Here is a 23,865-nt window from a genome sequence, read left to right on the forward strand (position 1 = left end):
TGTGTGATTTAAAATAGGGCTCGGAGTACCTGTGAGAACAACTTTTAATCAATAAGTCTCCTACCCTAGCTAAAATGAACAATGCGGCGCTTGGCTAAGAATTATGTCTTAGGTCTAAGCGTCTCTATTGGTGCAATGAGGTCAACATGTTTCTCGCTCAACGTAAAAGTCTATATGTGATCCGTCAGGACCTATACTGTGAAGACTATCTACAGTCTAGGGTTGGCGACATGGCATCATACTCACATCAACCAAACAACTACCTATTCGTGTACCTGTCAAACCTGGAAATACCTGTGTGGGGAGAAAAGGGTGACATTGGTCATAAAGGTGAGGTACACATTTAAGTATATACACAGTATCATTTCCCTTGTGACTCTAACTTAGCTTTTTTATCAGTGAATTGTGAAAGCCAAAGTTAAGAACATGATAAAAGGTTTTAAAAAGTGCCACATGGTGAGTGCCCACAATGAACTAGTGTGAACTACAGCTCTTGTGGCACATATGTAATGTAGCAGGTATATTTCTCTCAAACCGGGTACTGATGACGCCTGGTTAGCTTACAACATTGGGTGAGTCCAAACGCAATATACCTTTGACAAAGATAAGGTATACCCATACCTCAAGCAGGATTTCGTGCCACCAAGCTTGAGTAATCTTCCAGACACCAGCTCAAATTCCACCAGACTGGGCTCATCCAGCAATAGTGACTCCAACGGAGAGAACTGGAACACTAATCAAACTAGAAGGGGTGGTAGGCAAGGATACTTCGGGTACCAGCCACCACAGTACCAGGGACCAGCTTACTGGCAATACCCCATGTTCCCCCCCAGGGCCCACCTCAATCTGGCCCTCCAGGCATGAGCCAACCTTTTTTAGGCAGAGGTTGGGGCAAAGGGCGCGGGCGAAGAAGAGGAAACCAACAAGAAAAGAGGGTACAGTGGGAGGAACCCCAACAACGGGTGATGGAAACCAGGAGTTACTCCAAAAAGAGAACTTAGTAGTGAATCTGTACCCCAGAGCATTGACTGAGATGGAAGAGAGAGTCTTACAAAAGGGCGTGGGCTCTGTCCCCACACCCAAGGTGGACCAATTCCAACAACTATGCGAATTACAACAATTCTTCCGCAAAGTACGCCTCAGAGCCTTCTTTGACAACAAACCCCACCAACGGATAAATGATTTGGGATTACACAATCCCTCTACTTTCACCCCCAACAGCGGCATGATACCTAATGAGGTGGTAACCTTTGAACAGGCTGTCCTGAAAGACATACAGGCAACCACCAACCTAAGAAAATTCTGCAATATCCCAAGGGAGAACTGATGGCAATTGAGACCCTTGCGAACGACCCCACAATAACTATAAAACAAGCAAACAAAGGGGGTGCCACGGTCATCATGGCCACCTTGGATTATGAAACTGAATGCCTGAGACAGCGGTGCAATAGAAAATACTATACACCAATCGCCAGCAGCCCACTGGAATGGTTGAAAAAGCCATTTCAGCTCTAGTCTTCTCTGCGGAGACCCAAGGGTGGGTGAGCAAAATGGAAGCCTCCTTCCTCATCAAGCAGGAACCCATGACCCCATATTTCTATGTACTACCTAAGATCCATAAGGGGACCACCCCGGTACCAGGTCGGCCCATTGCCTCGGTCATCGACTCCACATTGGAACCGCTTTCACAATTTTGTGACCACTTTTTGCAACCACTGGTAAAGCTGATTCCATTCTATATCCACGACACCACTGATGTGCTCCGTCTATTAGACGAGCTCCAACCCACTAATGACATTGACTTCCTCATCACGCTAGACGTGGAAGCACTCTACACCAATATCCCTCAGAGAGCCACTCTAGACGTGATAGAGGAGGAACTGAGTTGAGTAACATGGGAATCTCCAACACCTCCGAGTTTCATCATGGAATGCGCAACGCTAGCCTTCACCGAAAACTTTTTCGAGTTTAAAGGCCAGCTTAATCATCAAACACAAGGTACTTCTATTGGAAGTACCTTCGCTCCCAGTGTAGCCTGTCTATACATGGCGGCCTTCGAGGGAAAACGTATCTTCCATGAATCAAACCCATACCGGCCGAACATACGGCTGTGGAAAAGATTCATAGATGATATCTTCATCTTCTGGACAGGTGACATACAGTCCTACACAGAATTATTCATGTGGATCAATAACCTGAACCCATACCTAAGATTTACCAGCACGGTCTCACCCAACCAGATTGCATTGTTGTACCTAACTATCAAACTTGAGCAAGGTGGTCTATCAACAACCACGTACAGGAAAAGCACAGACCGCAACAGCTTATTGCCTTACAGCAGCCACCACCCATGAGCCCTAAAGGAAAACCACCCCTTTGAGCAATTCTTGCAGGTGAGGAGAAACTGCAGCACATTAGAGGAATTCAAGTCTGAATCTGAAATCCTCGCAAAAAATCTGTCAGCACGCAATTATCCACCACGCAGTATAGCCCTCTCTAGGAAGAGAGCTTGAAATAACAACCGCGAAGGTCTGTTAGAACCTAGAGAGAGGACCCCTACTGAAACCCTTACCTGTGTTACCACATTTTCACCAGCTTCTAATCAACTGACCAAAGTCATAAAAAAGCATTGGAACATACTCAACACTGGTGGGATGACTCTGGAGCCACCACGCTTTGCGTTCAAACGCTCCAGGAATCTCAAAGATATGTTGATCCACACGAGACCGAAAGCATCCACAGGTGGACAACAAAGAACATTGTGGCAATTACCACCTGTAAAGGGCCATTATCCATGTGGCACATGCACGGCATGTGCTTTCACAACAATACAAAAAACCATCACCTTCAGTAACACCTTTACATGGGAGATGAAGTCGCACACTAACTGCAATACACCCAATTGCGTATACCTGATCACATGTCCATGCGTGCTATATTACGTAGGGATGACTACACACCCCATGAAACTACGTATATCAGAACATCGAAGCAATTTTTGTTGCCACAAAAGCAACACAAAAATGTGCAAGCACTACCTGGAAAAACACCATACACCAGAAGCATTACAATGGGTCATCTTGGAGGCTTTTCCCAAAATCTCAAAGAATGCCCTGTTTGTCAAAGAACAGAGGTGGATAGACAGATTATCCTCAAAAATCACAGGACTAAATGAGGAAATACCCTGGAGTTCACTAAGAATTTAATATAAACAGATTAACCTCATTCTATGTGCATATAAGGAACTGACTGATGTAACACAACCTAGAGAACAGTAAAAAGACAGGACAACCCCACCGAAGAGGTTACCCTTATCCCCCATACACAAACACATTCCTGCCATAACCAGCCATCCGACTTAACACCATGCAACAGGTAACGCAGGAAATAATGAATCTTAAGGGCTCCCCATATGCCCCATATTTTCTTGTGAACATTGATACAACACAACTCAAATGATCGCCAGATGACCACTATTTCTGACTACCCATCACATGGGAACATCAGAACACGCCATGTGACACTAGCACCCGTGCACAGAGACAACAAATCCTCATCAGGGGCATGCAATTCCCAGTAACCGCAATCAACAAACCAGCAAATTTACCACTTTAAGATGGCCGCCATATTATCGCATAAAAGTACCTTGTGATTACGTTATGAGAAAACACCACTCTAAGATGGCAGCCAAGAAATTACCATTCCAACCAGGAAACACGCACTTGCCTTATTGGTTAGAGACCACCCACTACTGACAGCATTGATGGACTATAAAACAAGACTAGCCATAGGCCGCCTCACCTCCCGGACCCGGTAGATGTGGGTAGGTCAGTTTTTATACGTGACAACAGCACAAAAGTGAGTATTGCTGCAGCGCGTGTCACCCCCTTGCCCTGCTGACACTTCGGATGTTTGTAGAAATGATTTAATCACTGCAAAATGAATGATCAGGGGCACGGGTAACCAACAGATAGCTGGACACATTAGGAACCAACACTCCCATATGCCGCTAGAACGCACCAAACATCATAACATTAACGCTATAGCTAAGGAAATGGATTTTGGCTGCAGTGTGGGAACGATGGGTTAAACACTTTAGCAAGGACGCCAACCGACAGCGGGACACACCCTTTTGAACCGGCACTTTCACATACCGATAGAGCCACCACCACAGGCTCCGGTTCGGGAATGATGTGCTAAACGCTATAGCCATGTCCCCAGTACAGGGAGCATCCACTTTTCACTTCACGCTAACGCTGCTTCGATTGAGAGCTGTAGTTTGGCACCCAGCCGATAGCTAGAGACTTTCGGAACCGGCTTTTGCACATGCAGGCAGAATGCACGGAACGTCTTATAAATCGCACGTTAACCAACAGTGTGCTATACACTGTAGCCAGGTGCCCTCAATTAAGGGCCACTTCGAATTTCACGCTAATATGGCCACATTGGGAGTCACAGTAAACGGCAGTAACCACACCCGACAATGCACAATAAACATCCCCAGATATCGGGGCAGCGCGCAGATACCTTGGATATAATACTGTGAAGGGGCGAGCTGTGCGCTATCTTCAACACCGATAGCAGCTTAACACCGGCGAATCTGGAATGCAAGGTAGACGCATAGGGCCCTACTAGAGATCGGTAATGAGACAAACAGATGATTGGGAAAAAGTTTAAATGGAAGATAAGCGCGCTATCGATCGCTTGCACCTGCTGCCACAACCATATTGGGGGACAATAACGAGTGAATGTATGTGGTCTATCCACACTGACCATGAGCAACTGCGCGTTTCCTTTTAATTTTAATTTTGATATACCAATTTTAAATTATAAACATGGTGAGAGTAGGAAAGGAGACTGAGAGTTGAGGTCTCCAGTGCAACAAGATTTATCTAAGCAGTGTGACTCATTTTTGCACCATCCATTCTCTCCTATCTGAACTTGTCTAGTACTTGAGGAACCCCTCTTGTTTGACATACTGGGTACTGATGACGCCTGGTTAGCTTGCTACATTGGGTGAGTCCAAACGAAATATACCTGCTGCATTACATATGTGCCACAAGGGCTGTAGTTCACACAGGCTCACTGTGGGCACCCACCATGTGGCACTATTTTTAAAACCCTTTATCATGTTCTTAATTTTGGCTTTCACAATTCACTGATAAAAAAGCTAAGTTAGAGTCACAAGGGAAATTATACTGTGTATATACCTAAATGTGTACCTCACCATTATGACCAATGACACCCTTTTCTCCCCACACAGTTAGTTCCAGGTTTGACAGGTACACAAATAGGTAATTGTTTGGTTGATGTGAGTATGATGCCATGTCGCCAACCCTAGAGTGTAGATAGTCTTCACAGTATAGGTCCTGACGAATTGCATGGAGACTTTTACGTTGAGCGAGAAACATGTTGACCTCATTACACCAATAGAGATGCTTAGACCTAAGACATCATACTTAGCCAAGCGCCGCATTGTTCATTTTAGCTAGGGTAGGAGACTTATTGATTAAAAAATGTTCTCACAGGTACTCCGAGCCCTATTTTAAATCACACACTCAATCCATACATCTACACAGTTCTGACCCCTCAACCCCACTTCACCATACGGCTATTGGCTATACGGCTAAAGTGCCCCTACTACAGGGAGCTCGTTGGATATTGCACCGCCGATCCAACGAGGAGCAGCCCAGATGATAAAGCATGACACCCGATTGGGTGAGGGAGGGCATTACAATCCAATAAATGGACTCCCAACTCTGAACCAAAGCGGTCAGGTTGGTGTCATTTTCCCTTGTCCAGACACCGTCCACTGAGGAACAGCATAACCTTTTTTCTCTAAGACTTCAACCGGGGCACCTATTCTGGACCTTCCTCCATGCTGAGAGAGGAAAAAGCCCCACAGTCCCTTCTTTGTGTATTGATAATGCGATTCAACCTTTTTGTGATGTCAGCTGTCTCGGGGTGGACATTGACCATGCCAGTGCTTAATTTCTGTAAGTATAAAAATAAAAAAAACATTAAGTGCCAGGGCCCTTGTCTGGAGGACCCTTCAGTTCGAATGACCCATTGCCTCTGTCAGAGCTACCAATAACAGAACCAACACAACTCCTAAACATCACAACCTACAAGTGTAACAATTCAGACTATTTGAGGTCCCAAAAGCTAAAGGAATAGTTTGGGTTGCAAAAATTAGTATATTTTAATGTAAATTGAATTTATAAACAGCTGCTGTTGTGTTCATCTCTAATTTAGAGAAAAAAGCCACCATGTAGCAGACTACCAGAAACCACCGGCTCAAATTAAGCACTGGGCCATGCTCTGCTTCAGGTCTTTCTTTCATTGTTTGCTTCCAGGCAGAACGGCATCGGTTACACCGCCTTCATCGCACGCATCGGCGTCTCCCTGGCTCCTCTGACGATGCTGCTTGGTGACATATGGAAGCTCCTGCCACAGATTGTCTACTGCTCGGTGGCCATTGTGTCCGGCTTGGTGGCCTTTTGCCTCCCTGAGACTCTCAACTTGCCCCTGCCTGAGACAGTGAAGGATGTCGAAGCGACGCGGTAAGGCTTGTCCTAGTCATCTTTATGAATGGGTGAACATCTGTGGGGTGAACATCTGTAGGATGAGCATCTGTAGGCATCTATAGGAAGAAATTAGAACTGCGGTAGTCCTTTGGTCCAACTTGAATTTGGAACTGTAGTAGTCCACTTTTGTCTAGCTTCTCTCTGCACGCCCTGCTGACCTTGATAAACATCCCATTTAATTGTTTCACATCGAACCAGCCTCTCCTAACCTATCAAAACTGTTGATGCAATGCTGTAGGTGGTTACCGGAAATGGACGCGCCAAAACCTATCCCCGTTTATTTAATTCTAAACAAACATTTCAGGAAGTTTTAGGGGTATATTCACAAGAACGTGTGATAACTACCGCAAGAGTAGCATAACGCAACTTTCAATATCGCAGCCCAACGTGGGAAAATAACCCTGTGTCAACGTGGAATTCACAACACGGCAGTACCATGCGATAGACTGCCAAAAACACGGACATTGTCCGCGATACAACCACCCCGATGGAGATAAAAACACAAACCACAACACCAGAAAACCTGTGATGAGCCCTTCCATGATGAGGAAAGCAGGAATAAGCAGCGCGAGGGCAGCAATGCGTGAACAAGCACAAGAACAGCATACGGAAAATGCCACTGAACAAAATACAGCAACAACGGAATACAATGGATGCACCTTGGCCAACTGCAGAGGACAACATGCCCACCACAACATCCAAGCACCGTGGAAGGACAGAACCAACAGGCACACCGCATTAAGGAGACTAGTGGTAGACAAATCAGAGCCGCAGGAGTGACACACCCACCGTGCAGCATACGCACATAAGCAGAAGTGCACCTCGACATTGGCAACATCCCGGTATAAACAGCAACCCCTCCAAAACAGAACACAGGACACAACTGGATCGGCAACTGTGCACAACCAGGCAAATCACATCTGTAACCTCAGGGATATGTAACATGACAATGCACAATTCCAACCTGTAACCTGCAAATATGTTTTATTCACACATGCAGTGCAATTGGACATCTACTACTGTCCCATGATTGCCACGGATGGACACAATGTGACGTGCTCATGAGAAGTAGGTGTCAACGATGTAGTTCCTACAGGCCATTCCTGCCGCAGCTGTAGTGGGATGTGGGCCGCCAGCCCCATCACCATCATCATCGTCCGGCACCTCTGGAACTGGGATCGATGGGGCCCTGGTGTGAACACAGATGTTGTGCAACACACATGCAACGATCATCTTGCACACGATGTCCGGGCTGCACAGGTGTTTTCCGCCTGTGCCGTCCAGGCACCTGAAACGTGACTTCAACACGCCAAATGTGCACTTAACGATACCCCTGGTGCATATGTGGGCTGCATTGTACTGCCTCTGGACGGGTGTGTTCGGGTACCAGAGGGGTGTCATCATCCAAGGGCAGAGTGCATATCCTTGATCACCTGTGACAGTGCACGGAGAAAAGAGTCAATACTTGTTTTGGCAGGATGTGATGGCAGGCCCACCAATACAGTGACGCCTGTGCTGGCTGTGTGTGGGGTGAGTGTAAGCCAGCCCTCAGAGAGTAGCTGGTGCTGGCAACAACACCAACAGTCATCAGGCACTCAGACATGCAATGTCAGAACCACAAGGGGGGGATGACTCGAGTCGCACAGGGCCAGTGGCCCCGGATGCCCAGCGGCTGACACGGGCCCACCGCCACGGGACGCTGACCTGCGGGAGAATGGGGCAGGGTCATGAGGGCAGAGCAGTGCTTCACATGTGTCATGGCTGTATTCCGCATCTCCACACGTCCAGCCGTTGTGTGCCTGTGGTGCCATGAAATGTCTGTTTTGGGTGCAGGTGTAGCTCAGGATGGCCATGGATTGGTGTAGTCGTGTCTGGTAGGTGGTCGTGTAGTCTGACTTGTCGAATGTGGCTTGGTCACGTGTGCATCCCCACAGATGTGCTTTGTGCGTTGGTGGATGTGGGATGTGTGGTGTGTTGATTTGGTACTTACCAACGAGCAGTCCCGTTCCATATGTGCCATCCTGGAAGTGCTGGTTGATGATGGACTGTCGGAAGATGAAGGAATCGTGCACACTGCCTGGTTAGTTGGTGACGACATTGGTGAAGAGTCCCCGGTGGTCCACTATTGCCTGCACTTTGATGGAATGCGTGTGCTTTCTGTTGCTGTAGTGGTGTGCAGTGTCCGCAGGAGCACAAGTGGAACATGTGTGCAGTCAATTGCCCCCAACACGGCCGGGAATCAGGCTATGGCATAGAAACCTTCCTTTGTCTCCAGCTGTTCCTGCGCAGTGTTGGGAAAGTGAAGGTACTGAGGTATGAAGCTGAGGATGGAATCCAGGACAGGTGTGATGAACTTTGATAGGGCTGGCTGTGAGACTCCTTCGACTCTGGCAGCTGTTGGTTGGAATGTCCCAGAGGCCAACAGGTGCAGCACAGCCAGCAGCTTTGTCTGAGGTGGGATGTTGGTTCTCCGCTGTGTTGGGACTGTCAGCCTGTGGGCGATGTGGGTCAGGATGCAGAGAATGGTTTTCCTTTTGAGCCTGTAGTGGGCAATGACTTCCGCGGGCGTTAAGTTTGTGAGAGTGGTGCATTTTCGGGAGGTGATCTGTCTTACTCTACGCTGCCTCTGTGATGGTCCGGGGGGGGTGGGGTCTGAGTCCTGGGGGTGGTGGTGGTCCTGGGGGTGGTGGCGGGAGGTGTTATGGCCCTGTTGGGGCTCCGAGCTGCATGATGAGGAGCTCCATTACATTGTTTGTTCTTCAGGTGTGGCTGTGTGCGAGGATCTGTTGCCTACTGCAGGGAGTCGTCTGTCTTTACACCTGGATGAGGCAGGTGTTAAATACCTGCGGCCATCGCGACTTATCTCCTGTATTTGGTTTGCTTCGCAGTTCTGTCAGTTCATTGTGAAAGTGGTGTTGTTGTTATTTTGTGTGTTTTTGCACGGGAACGCCTACTCTGCATCTCATTAGAGTTAGCCGTGGTGTTAGATTTTGGGGCAGTTGTCGCGGGAATACTGGCGTTGTCTGCAGTTTGCACCTGCTTGTGAATGGAGTGTTAAATCTATCTCCACTTTTGTTGCGTTAAGGTGGAGATAAATCGGAGTTGTCTCCTTGTGAATATGGCCCCTAGTGTATTGTCATTACCCCTAGGTCTGCGGACATGCTGTGTTGTCTCTAATCAGCGAGTTTTACTCACTTTTGTACCAGTATAATCATGTTATCCTCTATTCTGGGGGTTGAGTCACTAAAATTGCTCAGCGTGTGGATGTATTCCCCATAAAAAGCACACAATCTTGCATCACTCCTTTTAATCGTCCCGTTATCCACCCCAAATCGCTTGCCAAAGCCAATAGCTCGCACATGGGTGAGAACTATTGGCTTTTCCAATGCTTGTCATGTGTTACAGTGGTAATGATGCTTGGTTTTAGATTCTCCAGCAGGACAGGTGAGGCTTCCTTTAATATTTACCCACACCACCCTACTATCAAACTGTGCCTTTAACTTCAATGATTTCTTATGTTGGTCTGTTTCAAATGTATGAACCGATTTACAGCATTGATTAAAGGTAGACCTGGGTCACCAGCTTACATTTCCAATATTACATGTTTTTTTAAATCCTTTTATTTAGATATAGTTTGTCAATGCTTAACACAATAATGCAGTAATAAATTAATACAGCGTCCTACTTTTCCACATGATTAAACATAAACATAAAACCATATACAGCAAAAGCAACACGATTTGTATAGTGCATCAGAACAAAAATCGTACAATCTGATTTTACAATCATGAATATTATATATATTGTGCATCTAATCCAGTAACTTAACAGCCACCTACTGTGTCTTAACTCGTATTCTCCCATAAAGTCCTAAACATCCTAAAGGAGCATGATCTTAGAGCATATTATCTTTCACACTCCTTAATCGTATCTAGTGTACGGAGCAGCTGTTCAAAAGTTGGGATGTCCTTCGACCTCCACCTTTGAAGAATCAGTGACCGGGCTACCAGAACCAATAAATATATATATTAGATTTTTGCAACTCTTTAAATAATTACCATCCTAGCCTTATTTCTGGGATTCGTGGTGTCTCTGTTCGCCGAGGTGGAGGTGCAGGGACATCGTGGTTGCAGAAAACGGACCACAGTTAAGTGCAAATTCATTTATTTATTAATTGTGCAAAAATGCCGCCATGACGCGTTTCAGCCCGTTCGTGGGCCTTGATCACATGACACAGCACGGTATCTCCCATTCGTTTATATTGTGCATTTTAACAAGCGTAACGATTGGCACATGTAATTCAAGCATTAAATAACATAGAAAACAGACTCAAGGCTAAAATATCAGGAGTCCTGTTTGGATGGAAATACAAATAAAGCTATATGTTTCATCAACTCCTTAAAATGATTTAAAAGGGCAATTATGTCAACAAAACCTTTTTAAAATCTGTTAAAAGGACAAAAGTCATGCTTGCATACATATAGTTGCGCCAAACCGCAATGAAGTAACATGACATTTTCAAAGTGCAAGTGCCGAATGAGTGCAAAATAAGCTGTTAAAATTTACAAATAATAATCATAGGACCAATTTCTTATTTTATATTCGTATATGGTGTCAAAATTCCCAAAGATTATGTAAACGAATCATATCATCGGCATCGAATGCCTGTGTATAGATCCATTACTGGAGCCCCAGTAACTATTTCTTTCTGTTTTTTCTCTCTTTTTCTACTCTTTTTCTTTACGTAAATGGTAATCATGATTGCTATGGCAGTTTTCACTCAATGCCTATTCCAATTGTATGCAACACAACATAATAACAGTTTAAATACCAGACTCTATGATGTTTTCTTGTTCTTTCCTATTGTCCTTATCTTTGTGGGTCATTTACAGTATTTAATATATTTATATTTTATGAATATATTTTTAAAAAAATGGAATGTGAGATATACATATAGACCACAACAACATTCTCTAGTCCCTGTCCACATAAATAAATAATTACACATGTAGTAAAATATCTTATAAGTAACATAAATGCAATCCAAAATAGATAAAAATCTGCTTAGATATTCATATATGTAATAAATAAATACGTATAAAAGAACCACTAAAACGTCAATAAATAATCCATAAATACACCTAAAACTCACAATTTAAAAAATCTCATAAAATATTAAATTCATGATGTTCTGAAATCTGTAAATTTTAAATTATCAATAAATCGACAATTTCTAGGAAATCTATAGACATGTAAAAAGATCTTCTGTCACATTTAGACCTGACGGATGTTTTGTTTTGAGATCTAAAATATATCTTGTTTCTAACTGGCGTAACCTGTGTTCCCTGTTACCACCTCTTCTACTCGCTGGAATTGAATCTATGACAAAATACCTGAGCTCCCCACTCCTTGACTCATGCTTGGCTTTAAAATGACGAGCCACCGGATATGTATTATCCTGATTATTTATTGCCCTTAAATGCTGTAAGATTCGTTTGTGTACTTGAAGCTTGGGGCTTCCTACATAAAGTAGGTAGCACGGGCATGATAATACATAAATTGCGAACTCTGTTTTACATGTAAGTAATTTAGATGTTTTGTGTTTTTTCTCACTAAAGGTAGTAGTATAAAATGTATGTTCTCTCCCTGTAATCATGCCTCTCATAGAGTGACTCCTACTGTAAGTTATGGATGGTCTTTTAGGTAACTTAGAGCCAATTATTGGGTCACTGAGAACCCTGAGCCAGTTGCGAAATATTATAGATTCGATCTTTCTGCGTTGTTGGCTGTGTTGTATTATGGTTCTAAATTCTTCCTTTGTATCATCAGTTTGTATTAATGCTCTGTCATGATTGGTTTCAGTTCTATACTTTTTCTCCAAGAGCAATTCATGTCTACTTCTGCGCATAGATTTATTGATTGCATCGTCAATGGTTGGTTCTGAGTAACCCCTTTCTCTAAACCTCAATTTACTTTCATTTTGTGCTTGTATAAGGTCACTTTCCATACTGTGAATGGACTCAGCCGAAGCATTTCACCATAGCGGATACTATTTATTAGATGTCTCACATGGGAAGTACTTGCGTGTAATGTAGAGTTTCCAGCAGTTTTCTTACGAAATAATTTAGTAATTATTTTGTTATCCTCTACAAATACCTCTGTATCTAGAAAACTCACTGTGGAACTATTGATATCTGCAGTAAAGCATAAATTCAAATCATTTACATTGATAGCTCGTACAAATTCCTGAGCCTCCTCATTATTGCCATCCCATATAATAAACAAATCATCGATAAAGCGCAGCCATAATTTGACATGAGAATTTACCTTCTCACGGTGTTCCGTCATGAGGACCAGCTCCTCCCACCAGCCCATATGCAAACATGCATAGCTGGGAAAGAAGCTGGCCCCCATCGCAACTCCCCTTGTTTGTCTATAGAGTAAATTGTTAAACATGAATACGTTATTTTCAAGACAAAATTCAATAATTTCTAGAAGAATTTTCTTGTGTTCACTTGTAGTACCCAAAGCTTTGTCCAAGAAAAAATCAAGTGCTCTCAGACCATCAGTATGTTGTATACTTGTATATAGTGAAACAACGTCAAGTGCGATAAAATGATAGCCATTCTTCCATTCTAGATCCTTGATTTTTCACAAGAAGTCACTGGTGTCTCTTACATATGATGGTAGAGCTTTGACCAGATTTTGTAAAAAGAAATATATATATTGCGATGTATGTTCAAGACACCCATTCCTTGCTGATATTATAGGTCTGCCAGGCGGGTTTTCAGAGTCCTTGTGAAGCTTAGGTAAAAAATAAATTGTGGGTACCACTGAATGATTTAGGAATTTATATTCTTGTCCTGAAATAAGGCTATTTGATTTCCATGACGATAATTTTTTGTAAAAGATTGCATACATTGCTTTCAATTCAGATCCACTGTATTTAGTGTAGCCTGATCTATCATTAAATTGCTTGTAGGCATCTTTGGAGTATTTGTCTTTGGACATTAGCACAATATTTCCACCTTTGTCAGAGGCACAAATGACACTTTTATTGTTCTCTTTAAGTTTCAACATTAAGGTATTATAATCATGTTGTTCCTTATTGTACTTTTCTCTGTGTGTTTTTATATTCAGATCTTTCAGTTGATTTGTTACTTGATCGTGAAACAAGTCAATCGAGTCGCGTAACATCACAGGGTTAAAAGTCGACTTTGGTTTGAAATGTGTCAGAGGGCGTGGAATTTGTATATTTTTGTCATGTCCTGCTAATTCGCCAGTTGGATTTTGTGCAGGGATAGATAATTCATTGTCTTGACTGTTTGTTTCTTGTTCAGGGTCCCATAATTCCTGCATTTCATTCAGAAAAGATGTCCTTCGACCTCCACCTTTGAAGAATCAGTGACCGGGCTACCAGAACCAATATATATATATATATATGTTTTTTTGCAGGGTAGTTGCTATTAAATCGGGAGAGTATCCTAGAACCATTATCTGGGAATCTAGCACCTGCCGTACTTTCAACATATTGAGGTGGTACTGATTAATCGTTTTCTAAAATCTATTTAGCTTCGAACACTCACAGATAATATTTGTCTAATCCCTCCTCCCTCCATATTGCAGCAAAAGCAGTTCGCTAAGATTTGAGGGTTTATTTTAGGCAGGAAATCTGGCGTTCGATATAGCAGCCACTTAGTATTAATGCATTTGTTTTAAATTGGCCGCTTTCTACAAAGACCCGTTAAACTTATTTATCTGACTCCAAGCAGTGGTAGAGATCTGTAGCCCTTTCTGTGTTTCCCATTTACTCTGTGCTTTCTGATATAATTTACCTACCGCTCGGAAGAGGGAGGCCCAGACACTTATTGATATACAGTATTTAGGATCTAATAGTTGGCCTGCTAGTTCACTGGCCTCAGTAATATGTATAAGGTTAAGCTCCTGCGAATAGCCTCTAACCGTGGTGTAGGACCATTGTAAGATTATTTCACCAGGTGTCATGCACGGTTCTATTTCGGTCCAGGTTTTCCAGTCCCCCATTAGAAAGTATCCTATTTTACAAAAGCCCCGTCTTCTCCAGATAGCTATGATCACTGGATCTAGCAATGGATCTTGACCGATATGTACGTCAGAGAGGAGAGTTTCTCCATTTATATTGGGGATCATGTGATGACCAAAAAGCTGATTCTTTAGCTTAATACTCCCATTGTGGAGTTTTGTATCTGACCTTTTTGGGTGTTCTTATTAAACGAATTGTCTTGGATTAAATATTCTTTGTGAATTAGATTTTTCTTTTAAATATCGTATCTATTAATATTTAAGACCTTCATTGTTCTGTATATGGTATGTTCAAAGTTCGCAAAGTAATGTTCTTTCAGGTCAGGGAGAGCTAGCCCCCCTTCTGTCACCGGTCTAAAATGTGCATCTATTGAAAGCCTAGAAACCTTATTTGCCCGTATGAAAGTGGAAAACAGTCCTTGGACTTCTTTAAAAAATTTCATTTGAACCCCATTGGGGACAGCTGAGAAGAGAAAATTACATATTGGTAAAAACATGTGAATTATGGCTACTCGGCCTAATATTGCTATTGGAAGATTTTTCCATTTGATCAGTTTATCTTTTATCTTATTATAAAGAAGAATATAATTTAAGGAATGGAGATCATTGACATTTTCCGTTACATTATGCCTAAGTACCTCTTAGGCCGAGTATTGACCAATGGAGTCAGTTCTGTCAATAGGGAATCAGGCGTACAATTACAGAGCAATATCTCTGCCTTAGATGTATTGGTTTTATATCCCCCAACGGATTTAAATTCCTGAAATAAATTAAATATTTGGATTTGCACTTCAATATTAGGTTTTGGAAAGAGGGCAATATCATCAGCATAAAGTTTGATGTTAGTCATATCTGGCATTGGAGATGTTAAACTGCTGATAGAGTGAATGGCCATGGCAAGAGGCTCTATAAAGCACGCAAAAAGCAGAGGAGACAGAGGACAGCCCTGTCTCCTCCCTCTAACTACAAATTGGCAACCTTATTGGCATTTACGATTATTTGAGCCATAGCTCCCTCGTAGAATATAGAAATTACTGCAATCAGCTCAGAGGGAAATCCAAATTTAACGAGTATATAGTACAGGCCTCCCCAGCACACAAGGTCAAAAGCCTTTTCGGTGTCTAATAGAATAATTTGAGTTGGGATTTTATTTTGAGTAAAATAGTCCAGGACCTCAACTGAAAAAGTAGTAATAAAAGATAATTGTCGGCCTGCGACAAATCCGCATTGATCTTTGTGAATAATTGAACCTACGCAGCTGCTCATTCTATTTGCTAATAATTTAGCTATGATTTTGTAGTCTGTATTCAACAGACTGATAGGTCTATAAGAATTTATATCTTCCTTATCTTTATTCATATTAAAAAAACTGACTACCGCAGCAGTTCGAAAAGAGGGTGGTATTTCTCCACCCTGTAAAATATGATTAGCTAGCAGGGCATATTCGTGTTTTAAGCTTGCACAAAATCTTTTTAAAAATTCTATCGGAATGTTGTCTTCCCCACATGCTTTACCATTGGCCATAGATTGAACAACCGCTTCAATTTCTTGTAATGTAACAGTAGCAGTTAGTTTTGTACTTTGATTTGACTGTAATTTTGGAATTTGCAATCCATTAAAAAAATAATTTAATTTCAAACTGTCCACCTTTTGCTTGACTGATTAGATAGATTCATAGTGTTTTAAAAACGCATTTTGAATTTGCTCTTCATTTGTGATGCAGGTTTTAGTAATATTATTGTTCAACGTGTGGACTGTTCTGGGCCTGTTTGTCTTTTATTTGCCAAGCTAAGAATTTACCGGTAAATTCACTCTCTTCATAAACTCTCTGAAGATAGGCGGAGTTGCTAGTATAATAGTTATCTTGCATGTCCTGACGAGCTGACTCTAAAGCAGATTTATTCTTACTGTTTTTATCCCATAAATATTGCTCATTAGTATGCTTAACTTTGATTTCAAGGTGTTTACTCGCTGTATTTTGAGTGCGTCAAATTGTGATCTGTTTATATGATGTAACGCCACGAATTGTGGCTTTAAAAGCCTCCCAGACATTCTCTACCAAGGCCCTATCCCTATTTATCTGAAAACAACTTTCAATCTCCCTCTGGATTTCCTTGCACCAATCTTCATCTTCTAACTGTATTCTATTTAATGTCATTTAGAGGTATTTTTGTTGCTCCTGATTCCAGATAAGTTTTACTAAAGCATGGTCTGAGAAGCTGTTTTGTATGTAGGTACAATTAACCAGATTTAACCCCCTAGAGTATAAAAAATAGTCAAGTCTGGCAGCCGAGTTATATTTAGCTGGAAAGCACGAATACTCTTATTTTTTGGAAATCTTGCCCGCCAGCTGTCTATTAGGTTTAGATTTTCCATGCATTCAGTTAATGCCGCTCCTGAACATGTTTTTTTTTTGTTTTCGAACCCCGGAAGATGAATCCAGAGCGGGATTCGGCAGATAATTGAAATCCCCTCCTAAAATGACCACTCCGGGAAGTAGCAGCAGTGCGTGATGCAAATCCAAAAGAGAAGCAGGATTATCCTCTATTGGGGCGTAGATCGTGGCTATAGTCAACCTGGTATTATTAATTGAACTGTTTACTAATCCCCATCTGCCCTCTTTATTTATCTGGGAATATATAGTCTGGAAAGGAAAGAATGTGTGAAAAAAAAAGATTGCTACCCCTATTTGAGCCGTACATGCTGATGAAAGATGGCTACTGCCTGCCCACTGCTGGAACATGTTGAATGAGTTTCCTCTTAGCAACATAGTGGGTTTCCTGTATCAATTTAATATCTGGGGATTTGCCTTTCATCCATTCTTCAACAGCCCGAGCCTTAATTTTTTTATTCAAGCCATTAGCATTAAAAGAGAGAATTCTAACAGATTCCTTAGCTGCCTGTTGGTAAGACATCATCAGCGGTAACAAAAAGTATTCAACCAAGCTTGTAGCTGCATATTTATCTATGGGTTTTTTCTTTAAAAAAAAAAACAACCTTTTCAAGCATAGTAAAATGTTGATTAACATGGTAAAGATAAAATAGGATACACATACAAAACTATAATAACAGTCGCTAGAGATACCTGAAGAAATAAAATATTCTTGCCGCTTACTCTCCTTAGACAACTTTCGCCTGACAACACAAAGTTTAACTAAAAACAGAATCTGTGGGTAAGAGATATATAAAGTGACAGTGGAAATAAAGTGCTTAGCTGAATTGGACATTAATATAAACTCCCAAAGAGTTGAAGTCCGTTTTGTCCTATAAAACTTTATCAGGAGCATAGCAGCCCTTGGAGAAAGTGTCTGTGGATCTAGGGCCAACTAAGAGGCAACTAAGACACAAGACAGTACAAAGAGGCTTATCTAGTTGAAGGTGTCTGTGTATATAGACCAAATAAAGTGACAGTGCGGTGCAATTAGCGTATAAAGTGCATAATGATGTTGCAATAATACCTGACACCCTAACCTATTCTTTACATTCATAGAACTTATTTGTATTGTGGACACATTGAAATTTAGAAGTTCTATCCCCTTTTTTCCTCATGCTTCCCCTACTCGACGGTGAACCTCACTCCCCCTTGGAGAACCGCCCCTGCCCCTTGTATGTGGGAGAGGGACCCACATGTCCTCCCAGCCCCCATAGAGAACTCTGGGTGTCTTGTATCTGCACCCCCCCTCCTGTGCGTTCCATCTACTGGATAACTTAACTGCTCATACGTGGAATCATTAATATCATGTCCACATCAGGGGGAAGAAAAAAAAGGCCTTATACTTCTTTATACTCCAAGCCTAACATTGGTTGAATAACATACATTCTCATAACACTAGGCTGAACTCAAAATCTGCTGTAGTAGTTCTTGTGCTGTAACCACATTGTCCAGCAAATAAAATAAATAAAATGTGCCATTTGCCAAAACCTTTAGTTTCAACTGCTGAACAATGGTTGCCTGTGCTCCCTTTGATTTTAAAGTCAACCATTCTCACAAATTCTCGGCGCCTCTTTGCTGCCACAAAGGACATGTCTGAAAAGATTTTTAAATGTGGCACTTCTTGTGTTGACAAGGTTCTTTTCTCAATAGCCTTAGAAAGAATCTTCTCCTTTACTCTGAAGTTGGCAAAGTTTATTAAGATAGTGCAAGGGTATTTTGCATTCATTGGGCATTGGAAAGGAACTCTATGGGCTCTAGTGATGGTTAAATCGCCTTCTAATTCGGGGAATGCTTTCTTCAATAACGACCGACCCATTCTCGCACTGGAGTTCCTTTGATTGCCTCTGGATCGCGTACTAACCGTAGATTAGATCTTCTGTTGTAGTTTTCCAAGCCCTCCAATTTAGACTCAAGAACCTTGTATTTTGTTTAAATTGAGCCGTTTCATTTTCAAAAGTCATTGTTTTGTCTTCAAGACTAGATACGCGGTCTTCTGCTTCAATTAGGCGTTCTGGAATTTTACCCATAGAGTCCTCAATTTGTGATAACCTAGCATGCAGTGAAGCAATTTCCTGCGCTTGTGATGCCCGGAGCTCTTTTATGTCGGAGAGAATTAATTCAAACATACTTTGCACTGTTGGATCTGATTCTTTCCCATTCTCCGAAACCTGAAAGACTGCCCCATTACTATTTGTGGCTGCGCCTAACGATGGAGCGTGAGGTACTAGCTCTTCCGTCTCGTCTACCTGCAGCGCGGGAGAAGGTGGAGGTGACAGGATGACCTGCATTAGCGATGAATCTGAGGGCTGAGTAGAGGTGGCTGTGATTCTAAAATGAGACTTGGAGAACAGGGAGTACTGCTTGCAACAGGTAGGAGTAGAGAATGATTTCACCATAGACTATTTCTGGGGGGCCACTACTTCCAAAATAATGTTTGCATCTTCAGCTCTTGTCTCAGAAGACCCTGTGTTCTAGTATGTTCTGTCATGGTATGTTGATTACCGCTGATCCGATTTCCAGGCGGAGCCTCCTGTGCCTCAAAGGTCTGTGCTCTTTTTACAGCTGAGCTAACACATTCTGCACTTTCAGATCCATTCTTTGTTGTGCATTCTGTAAAACGCGTGAATTACCTGTTGTTTTCTCCACACCTGGCTTATTGCGAAGTCTTTGAGTGGAAATCGACTGGTTGCCAGGCTGATTACCGGGCAGAGTGCTTAAATCCAGATTCTTGCACTTAATCATGTGCATACTGCTACGGGTCTGTTTGGAGGGCACAGTTGTAGTAGATGGTGTTGATTTTGTTGATGTAGTTGATGGAGAGTTGGGTGCAACCACCTTCCAGGTGAAGATTCTTTTTAATGGGACTTTTCCTATAAAGTCATCACTTTTTGTGGCATGCCCAACCAGTGGAAGAAACAATGCTGACTCCGACCCATACCAGTGTGTGCGGTTTGTTTACCATCCTCTTCTTCCAAAAATGTTCCTGAGGATAAGTAAGGCATCAGGCTTTGTGGAACAATGGAAGACTTGAAGGCAAAAGAAAAAAAACAGGTCAACCAGTATTTCTGCAGAAGTGGCTTTTACACATATAAAGACATTAAGGATTTCAGCTTCAGTAAAACGACGACCCACCACCACCCTCAACAAGCCCCCCGCAGGAGCTGGAACAAGATCACCGGCGACCAGCTTACCACCTTCCTCAGCCAGAACCCCCCCACCAGCTCAACGGACCCCAACGAAGCTGCCAACAACCTCACACAGTGGATCACCAACTGCGCAGACGCCCTCGCACCACTGAAGAAGAACCCCCCCAGCAGACGCGGCAGCAAGAAAGCCTCCTGGTTCACCGACGAGCTCATCACCTCCAAGAAGAACTGCCGCTCCCTGGAGAACACCTGGCGCACCAACCAGACCACAGACAACATGACGGCCCTCAAACACGCCACCCGCAAACACCACCAACTGATCCGCGCCACAAAGAAGACAGCCTTCAAGGAACGACTGGACAACAACACCCACAACAGCAAGGAACTCTTCAGCATCGTCAAAGAGCTCTCCAAACCCGACGCCGGAAACAATGACATCACTCCCTCGCAAGACCTCTGCGACTCCCTCGCAGCCTTCTTCCACGACAAGATCGCCAACATTCACAACAGCTTTGGCCCACCAACCACGAACCCCACCACCGAACCGATGCCCCCCACCGCCACCCTCCGCACCTGGACCCCAGTCAGCACCGAAGACACAACACGCACAATGAACACTATCCACTCCGGATCCCCTACGGACCCCTGCCCACACCACGGCCGACCACATCATCGCACCCCACCTCCGCGACATCATCAACGCCTCCTTCAACACCGCCACCTTCCCGGAGTGCTGGAAACACGCCGAGATCAGTGCCCTGCTGAAGAAACCAACTGCAGACCCCTCCGACCTCAAGAACTACCGCCCCATCTCGCTCCTCCCGTTTCCTGCCAAAGTCATCGAGAAGACCGTCAACAGACAGCTAGCCGCGTTCCTCGAGACCAACGGATCCCTCGACCACTCGCAATCCGGCTTCCGAGCCAACCACAGCCAACCACAGCACGGAGACCGCCCTCATCGCAGCCACAGACGACATCAGATCCCTAATGGACAACGGGGAAACTGCGGCCCTCATCCTCCTGGACCTCTCCGCAGCGTTCAACACTGTCTGCCACCGCACCCTGGTACAGCGCCTGAACAACACCAGCATCCAGGAGAAGGCCCTGGAGTGGATCACCTCATTCCTCGCCGGAAGAACCCAGAGAGTCCGCCTCCCCCCGTTCCGGTCAGCGGCCACCGAAGTCATCTGCGGCGTTCCACAAGGGTCATCGCTCAGCCCCACCCTCTTCAACGTCTACATGAGCCCCCTCGCAACCATCGCATGTCAACACAACCTCAAGATCATCACCTACGCCGACGACACCCAGCTGATCCTCTCCCTCACCAGCGACCCGGACGCCGCCAGAGCCAGCCTACACGAAGGGATGAAAGACGTCGCCGAATGGATGAAGAACAGCCGCCTGAAACTGAACTCAGACAAGACGGAGGTCCTCATCCTGGGATCATCACCCTCCGCCTGGGACGACTCCTGGTGGCCCCCCGCCCTGGGAGCCACCCCCAAGCCAACGGACTGCGCACGCAACCTAGGCTTCATCCTGGACTCCTCCCTCTCGATGACTAGACAAGTCAACGCCGTCTCGTCTTCATGCTTCAACACCCTGCGCATGCTTCGAAAGATCTGCCGGTGGATCCCCACCGAGACCAAGAAGACGGTCACCCAGGCCCTCGTCACCAGTCGGCTGGACTACGGGAACGCCCTCTACACCGGCACTGCCGCCAAACTCCAGAAGAAACTCCAACGGATCCTCAGCACGACTCATCCTGGACATCCCCCGACACAGCCACATCTCCCGACACCTGAGAGACCTGCACTGGCTCCCCGTCAACAAAAGAATCACGTTTCGACTCCTCACCCACGCACACAAGGCCCTCCACAACCTGGGCCCCAAGTTCCTCAACAGCCGCCTGACCTTCCACAAGCCCACCCGCCAGCTCCGCTCCGCCAGCCTCGCTCTTGCCACCGTCCCCCGCATCCGCAGAGCCACCGCCGGAGGAAGATCCTTCTCCTACCTGGCAGCCAAGACATGGAACTCCCTCCCCATCCACCTCCGGACAACGCAAGACCATCTCGCCTTCAGGAAGCAACTCAAGACCTGGCTGTTTGAGCAGTAGCGTTCCCCCCCCGCACCTTGAGACCCTCCGGATGAGCAGTGCGCTATACAAATGCCTATGATTGATTGAAGGATTATGGCCGTCAGCTTCTGACTGATCTCCACAGCCTCTAGGACCTCCTCAATTTGTCATCCGAGCAGAAGATCCTTTGTGAACACCAGTACAACCTCTTTCCTTGTATCGTCCTCTTAAAATAGGTTCTAGGCAAGCTTCAATGTCTCTCATAAGGAAATTGTCATGGACTCCTAGTCTGTCTCCCGGTGTGGATGTCAAGTGCCTCATACTCCTTTGAGGAATCTGGATCCACCTTCTCGTTCAGATGATCGTTACACCATATTGTCCTATTCACCCTCGAGTTTCCAAGTCAGACGATATTACCAACTTTCATGATGTTTTGGGGCAAAAATGAAACCTCTCCTTAGTCTTTGCAGACATCAAGGTCAGTAACAATGGGAACTCTTCAACCAAGAGCTTCCCTCATCCTCTTTTACCTCAGCTATCAGGCTTTCTCGAAATAGCACAGTAAATATTTCTCATGCCGGCCACGTTGTATTACCCTTTCTTGTTAAAATAGAAGCCTCCTCATCAGGACTGCATTTGTAGCTGGCAAGCATGAGGATCGGGAATTTTTTGACCAAATTAGGCTCATAGAATAGTTCAGTAAATTGAAGGTTCTCATATTAAGGAAACACATGTATTTCACACTACATCCCTTCGATTTTGTGGCGTTTCTTACCACGAAGCTGGAGACTGCATTATTATTTCCTGTCCTGATGAAGAGCCTTTCAATCATATTACACTTGTTTTTTTTTTTTTTTTTTTTTGTCCTCATGCGCCACCAAGGTTCTATATGCGTGATCGGTAGGTTAGCAAACAAAATGCTAGCTCAGTCGGCGACTGGAGGGGACCAAACGGTGAACGAGAGCCTCGTCCCGTAGCAGTATAGCTTGACATTCCCACGATCGACATAGCATAACCTTATAGAGGATTTTGAAGATCCACCAAAATGCTGAACGAGACTGTCCAGGCAATACACATACCCAGACAGAGTATAGATGGCTTAATCATTGGACCTGGGGAAAGAAAAAAAAAAAAAAAAAAACCCAGACTCTCAATGATCCCATCTTAGGAGGTTCCAAAAAGACCTTTTCTCAGGATTCCCTATTCTGACCAAATCGAGCTTGGAGACTTGCAGGGTGGAAGCAAACCATTCTATGACTGAGGGAGGTGAACAGTCCTTCCACTTCTTACATATCTCCCTTCTAGCAAGCAATATTGCATAGAAGACAAGCTTTTTCGCCATACTGGAAACCCCCTCTAGGATTCCAAAGATCACTAACTGAGAATCCAATACAATGTTGAAATCGACAGACATTGACAGAATCTTACAAATAGATTCCCAGAACTGCAACAAAGATGGACACTCATAGAACATGTGGATGTCCGAGGCAGCCAGGAGACCACATCTAGCACACTTCACCGTGTTCCCTTGAGTAAATTTGGACAGGCGAAGGGGAGAATAGT

The 23,865-nt window shown here is 44.1% G+C and overlaps 1 protein-coding gene across 1 annotated transcript in view; it reads left to right on the forward strand.

Annotated features, from left to right (window-relative positions):
• The window catches only part of LOC146813670 (solute carrier family 22 member 7-like), a 255,518-nt gene that overhangs the window by 223,673 nt on the left and 7,980 nt on the right, over positions 1-23,865 (forward strand). Inside the window, exon 8 of the mRNA XM_085609483.1 lies at positions 6,357-6,563. Coding sequence (XP_085465609.1) covers positions 6,357-6,563 — 207 coding nt within the window. The remainder of the gene's footprint in view (positions 1-6,356; positions 6,564-23,865) is intronic.

The sequence above is a fragment of the Triturus cristatus genome, chromosome 6 (assembly GCF_964204655.1).
Source record: "Triturus cristatus chromosome 6, aTriCri1.1, whole genome shotgun sequence".
In the NCBI taxonomy this organism is placed as follows: domain Eukaryota; kingdom Metazoa; phylum Chordata; class Amphibia; order Caudata; family Salamandridae; genus Triturus; species Triturus cristatus.